This window comes from Puntigrus tetrazona, chromosome 7 (genome assembly GCF_018831695.1).
Source record: "Puntigrus tetrazona isolate hp1 chromosome 7, ASM1883169v1, whole genome shotgun sequence".
In the NCBI taxonomy this organism is placed as follows: Eukaryota; Metazoa; Chordata; class Actinopteri; order Cypriniformes; family Cyprinidae; genus Puntigrus; species Puntigrus tetrazona.
The window spans coordinates 6,692,207-6,698,831 of NC_056705.1; the positions used below are offsets into that span (position 1 = coordinate 6,692,207).

General features: G+C 42.6%; 1 protein-coding gene across 1 annotated transcript; it reads right to left on the reverse strand.

The window, feature by feature from the left end:
* Window positions 1-197: 197 nt before the first annotated feature.
* LOC122349503 (leukocyte immunoglobulin-like receptor subfamily A member 4) lies at window positions 198-6,567 on the reverse strand (the record flags this gene model as incomplete). The annotated part of the gene is made up of 4 exons (XM_043245564.1): window positions 198-2,836; window positions 3,026-3,283; window positions 5,974-6,243; window positions 6,420-6,567. Coding segments are annotated over 4 exons (1,002 nt in total), but the record flags the coding sequence as incomplete, so codon positions are not given.
* Between the last annotated feature and the right edge of the window lie 58 nt (window positions 6,568-6,625).

A 6,625-nucleotide genomic window follows, 5' to 3' on the forward strand; every position in this document is an offset into this window, starting at 1 on the left:
TGGATCGGTGTAGCTTCTGCAGTAATGCGGTCGCTGTACTGGTCTGTCTTGGTGAAGAAGGAGCTGAGCCGCAAGGCGAAGCTCTCGATTTACCGGTCGATCTTCGTTCCTACTCTCACCTATGGTCATGAGCTTTGGGTCATGACCGAAAGGATGAGATCCCGGGTACAAGTGGCCGAAATGAGTTTCTTCCGTAGGGTGGCTGGGTGCTCCCTTAGAGATAGGGTGAGGAGTTCGGTCACTCGGGAGGAGCTCGGAGTAGACCCGCTGCTTCTCCACATCGAGAGAGGCCAGCTGAGGTGGCTCGGGTATCTGTGCCAGATGCCTCCTGGACACCTCCCAAGGGTGATGTTCCGGGCATGTCCCACCGGGAGGAGGCCCTGGGGAAGACCTAGGACACGCTGGAGGGACTATGTCTCTAGCGCCTCAGTGTTCCCCCGGAAGAACTGGAGGAAGTGTCTGGGGAGAGGGAAGTCTGGGCGTCCCTGCTTAGACTGTTGCCCCCGCGACCTGGCCCCGGATAAGCAGAAGAAGAAGAAGATATATATATTGTATTGCATGGAAAACGTCTCCAGGTTGTGTATGTAACCATGGTTCCTTGAGGGAACAATACCCGCATATGGGGAGATGCCTTCAGAGCAACTGTGCCTGAGATCTAAAATAGCCCTCAGTCCTCCATCCTTCTTTGGAATTGAATCAAAACAGAACTATGAAGTACTGGCTCTAAAACCGTTTCTCTTAGATGATGAGGGACCACATTGATGGCCTCCTCCCTGAAAAGAGTGTTTACTTCCTGTTCCACAACCAGAGCCTGCTTGGGGCCCTCCAGGGTGGGAATGCCCATCTGAAATATAGAGGTGGAGAACCTTACTGGATTCTATAGCTTCTTTCCACAATAAAACATTTTTGACAGTAGTAAGGCAACCAGTCTCTTGAGACTGCCCTCATGTGTTACCAGAGAGGCTAGATCGGTTCTCAGAGTGGCTCTCAGCTCTGCTACATTTCCTGGCAAAAAAGACTGAGAGCAGCGCTTGCTGGAGACCGCTGCCTAGGAATTCTGACAGGGTTGGCAGACAGACCTCCTGAGGGTACCGAGGAGAGACAAGCACCATGTAATGCGATATACACAGCTCTTCCCCAGAGGGGGCTGGCCCCCAAAAGTCCTGGTCCAAAGCTTCAGGACATTTTAGCTGAAGACTGTTAAGCAAGAATTACATTCCATAGACCTGCTGCCTGTTAAAAGCCTACGGCCCGGGAGCATCACTCAGACAAAATTATGGAGAGTGTGAGAAGTGGCTCTCTGAATGAGAAGCAGCCCGTGCTGTCACCTCAACCTCCTCAGACAAAGAGAGAGCACTGTGTTTCTTACTCTGGAATTAACGCTAAGTACTTATTACATAGAGAGTGAGTGAGGGAGGAGAGAAGAAGGCTGTATCTCTTCAAATACAATGATAAACCCATTTAATTCCTCACAAATCACCACTTTGCCTCAGTTGGACCAGAACCTCGAGCAGGCACAGACACACTCCTCAGTATTCACAGCGGGAGAAGTGTGATCACTACGCATGCAGATTTTGTTCTGCATATGTTCTACGTGTTCCTAGGTCAGCATCTTATTTTGATCCTGGAATAACATTGTGATTAGCCAGTCAGTTTTAAAGAACTATTTTACAGTTTTTGTAAAGAATCAGTGTTTGGTGCTTATACAGCAATGTAAGTCATCTGTCATTTCCTCTGTTTTTGAGAGTTGCTTTTTTGAGAAAAAAGCACAGATAGAAACATATGAGCTCCCTCGAGAGCTGACTCTGTGTGGTCTGCTCTTAAGCAGACATAAAAACTTTTTCAGCCGGAGGAGAAGAACACACAGTTTGTCCTATGTTGTCTTTACTAGCTCTTAAAATAAAGTGTGATAAAGGAAAGAGAACAACAAATAAGACTGACACACACAGAGCACTTGCTTAATGACAGAAAAATAAAAACTGTTTAACTCCGCATGCTTTTATGCTTCCTGGCTGATGACATCATCCACATATGACGTCTCACCCTTCCATTGGACTAACTATACATGTGATACACAGAGCACAGTCACACTGAAGGTGTCTCTCCATAAGTGCTTCAAAGCAGCTTGAGTTCCTAAAGAGGAACCACTACTTATTTTGATTTCTAGAAAAAAAACCCAATAAAGTTTCAAAAAATAATCTTAAAGTTTCAGGTCTAGTGATTTATAATCAATTAACTATAAAAAGGACAAACCAATTGCAGATCAGTAAATGACAAATATGAAAAGACCATAATGAAGTGTTAAATTTATTTTAAATGCTAAGGTTAAAGTGAAAGATTGAGACCTTACATTTTTCAAAAAACACCTCATATATCACAGAACGTAAGGACAAGATTAAGCAGCTGCTATTAGAGCTTCAGTATGATCATTAATGAAGACAAAACATCTATTTTATTACTAAAACTAAATGTCTTTTTTGCTTTTCTCTGTCTGCATGTAATACTATGGCCTATTTGAAAACATATTCTGCACACTTAGACTCAATGTTGAGACTGAAGCTCTCACCTGATACTGTCAGTGTAACTCCATCACTCATCTGAGAGTATGCTGGTGCTTTTGACTGAGTTCCTCTACAGCTGTACACACCACTATGAGACCAATCCACAGACGTGATTATATATTTCTGGTTTTGTCCTGTGCTGTAATAGTGTGTGTTGTCTTTATTCCAGCTGTACTCCCACTCTCCTGTCTGCTGTATGTCACATATGAGAGTGACCGTCTCTCCTCTAAACACATGTCTATCAGGATTGACACCAACTACAGGTTTTGGTCTCTCTGTGAAAAGAGCAAAAAATCATATGTGCTTGAAATGTTCTTAAACCAAAATTTCAATATTGGCAGTTTAACTGAAGTAACAGTTTTTAATGTATGACAGTAATTGTTATGTTATGTTAATTATGTTCAAAACAAATACATCATGTTATCTTTTATTATACAATGCATATCAAATATTAGAGTACCAACCTTTTACTATTATCTCAACTGCATTACTGTATTCGCTGTCGTAGTTTCCTCGTTTTGCTCTGCACCAGTATTTTCCTCCATCAGATATGCTCAGAGACTTGATCATTTTAGTTGCATCACCCATGGTTTCAAAGTTTAAATCTTTTGTCCAGAAAAATTTCCATCCAGTTAACTGTCCCACATCACAACTCAGACTAACTGTGTCTCCAGTGAACATCAAACTCTGAGGATTTATAGTCAAAGTTGGCTGAGGTTTATCTGTAAATGAAACAGTGATGCAGTGTTGAGTTCACTTTCAGGTGTTATACACAAATTAGTAAACATGTCCCCTACCATTTTCCAAGTACAATACAAAACTATGGCATTTCATTTACTGATGCTCGTCAATCGGCAGCTAGCAAAATAAAAAGCTTGCTTATTTTAAGCTTGAAAATGATGAAATGAGTGAAAGTCATGTCTTTATTTTTGTTAGGTCTGAACTCAAGACATGAAGTGCTGACTGACATTACGTTGCCCACTTGCTTAAACGATGCCAGAGCTAGAAGAAGGGCATTTTAAATGCATATGGGCACCAAGTTAGCTGAACTAAGCAGCTTAAAAATCTGTTGTCAAGTCTCTAGATGGCACCATCTGAGGATGAGGAGGATGCAGCATCAAGTGGCTAGCTTGGAGAAAATGGTTTGCTGAGATAGCTGCGACATATATATTGAGCATGGAAGGGGCACGTCTTTTATCCAGGAACAAAAAAGGTTAGCATGAGGGACACTTCAGATGAGGCCAAAAATATAGACTTATTCCAATCCCTACCCCTAAACCTTGCCAGAATTTATGCCTAAAATCAGTGGGAAAGGGTGTAGAAGCACCTAACCTTGATCATAAGCCTAAAACACATATTTCCTGTAAAAATATCTCTCAAATTTGATTGGTTGATTGGAATGTGGTTCCAACAAAAATATCGATCCAAGATTAACTTATAATTGGTGAATTCACGCTCAACAGGGAGTACTTGGTCTCCCTGATTTGCCTGACAGCCTGAGTGGTATTGAGAAATAAGTTTGGCAGTGAGAGATGTCTTCTTTCCCAAAGACAGACAAGAAGATAAATGCTTGGTTCCTCTTCAGGAACTTTGGCTGCGTCGACGGTGCTATGGGGAACACCTTCCAGTGTGAAGGCTCTGAATTGTGTGTAACATAAAACCAATGAAATGGTGGGTAAACTCATTGGCCAGGAAGCATAAAAGTGTGTGGAATGCTGCTGACTCCAGCTTTCTGTCATTCAGCAAAAGCGCTCTGTGTGTGTCTAAAATGTGTCTCCCACAAAATAAAAAAAGAAAAGAAAGAATACATCTAAGCATACATGTAAAAAGATAGACACGCTATGGCTTGTGTGTTCCTCTGTGCAAATGTTACATCTTGCTCAAGGACACACATAGCTTTTGCTTAGGAACGAAGCATGCAGAGGTCAGCTCTTGAGGCAGCTGACTGCCCACATTGCAAGCTTTTGCCGCTGCATATGCTTTGCTCCTGGAAGGATCTCTTCAAGGAAGGATCCTTTGCTAGCGATCCTCAGCGCTGGTGGGCAGGGAGTACTCGACAGCAGGTCAGGCTGGTGTGTGTCTGCACACTATAGCAGTGTTACAGGTGTACCAAGCCGACCTGTTGAAAGAGCTGGATTAAGGTGAGCCATTCTCCAGCTCGTGAGGCTGCTGGCCGGGAACAGCCTCACACAAGTGCCCATTCCTCATACAGGAAGACACAGAAGCAGAGTGCTGCTGCCCGAGTCACTTCCTAACGCAAACATCAGGGGAGTCGGCAACGCTCTGCTGTGAGGCCCTCTAAGTCGAAGCAGGATCTGAGGGTTGTACTTCAGACGAAGAGGGCCTCGCAAAAGAAGCCCAGACAGTCATCTTCAGTGAGCCTTACTCTCAGTCTCCCCTGCCCAATATCGTAGCAGGACTGGGAAGCTTGTCATTGGGCTTGCGCAAGGAACTAGTCGTGGCACCTTCTGTTGGTGCATTGTGACACAACAACCGGCTAGTCCCTCTTTTGCCGCCTGAGCCAATCTTAAGAGATTGATTCCCCTTAGTAGATCATTTTGCAACATGGAAACTACTGACAAATATTTTTTGTTGGGTCACTGAAGAAAGAGGTTACAGAATCCAGGTTGGATTGCCTCCGCCACGATTTGCAGGCGTTCTGCCCACACTCGTGGGCACAGATCAGGCTCTGGTGATGGGTCACAGGATAATTCCTTCAAGAATGAAGCAAGCGGCAGTTGTTATGAATGGGTTATTGAATCAGTCACTAAAATTATAAATTAAGTGTGCTTCTCGGAGATGCGTGGCTGTTCTGCTGTAATCTTTATTTGGAAATCGTTTTTAAAGGCTAACCAAATTGAGCAGAAATTGTCAACAAAATATTAGCATTAAATCAATGTTAAATTTGCAGTCACATGAACAGGTTAAGGCATCTCGGTCGCTCAGCATCCTCTAATCATACTTCAATGGAAGCTGCTACCATGGTCCTGACCATCTTCACTGGGTGATTTTACGGAATATTTGCATGTATTCACATGCGATTGAATTAGTGATTCATGTGGTGGACTGTCATGATTTTGAATGAGTATATGCAAAGCCGACTGGTAACGAAGTTTATTCACTAATGCTTTCGACCAGCAGTGTAGAGGAGGGTATATGCAGGTATACCCTCCACTACACTACCGGTTGAGAGTATTGTTAAAAGGCTAAGCAGTTACTATTGGAGCTTCAGTGAGATCATTAATGCAGACAAGAAATCTCTTTTAAAATCTATGTAATATACTATGTCTCATTTTCTACTAAAATAAGAAAACTTTTTTTACTTTTCTCTGTTTGCATGCATGTGATATTGTAGTCTATTTTAAAACATATTCTGCACATTAAAACTCAATGTTGAGACTGAAGCTCTCACCTGATACTGTCAGTGTAACTCCATCACTCATCTGAGAGTATGCTGGTGCTTCTGACTGAGTTCCTCTACAGCTGTACACACCACTATGAGACCAATCCACAGATGTGATTATATATTTCTGATCTTGTCCTATGGTGCAATAGTGTGTGTTGTCTTTATTCCAGCTGTACTTCCAGTCTCCTGTCTGCTGTATGTCACATGTGAGAGTGACCGTCTCTCCTCTGAACACATGTCTATCAGGATCAACACCAACTACAGGTTTGGGTCTCTCTGTAAAATGAGCAAGCAACACTTCATGTGTTTTGTGAAACAAATTAAACTGTTATCATTATTTGATGTTTAACTCAAGTGACAGAATTGTTAACGTAAGACAGTTATTGTCACGTTCACAGCAAACACATTATCTTTTATTTAAAAAAAAATTCAGAACATAAAAAAGCGCTGACCTCTTACTGTTATATCAACCGCATTGCTGTACTTGCCGTAGTAGATTCCTCGTTGTGCTCTACACTGGTATCTTCCTCCATCAGAGACTCTCACAGACTTGATTGTTTTAGTTGCATTCACCTGTGCAGTCAGTGTTTGAGTCTTTGATCCAGTGAATAGTCCATCCAGTTAACTGTCCCACATCACAACTCAGAGTAACTGTGTC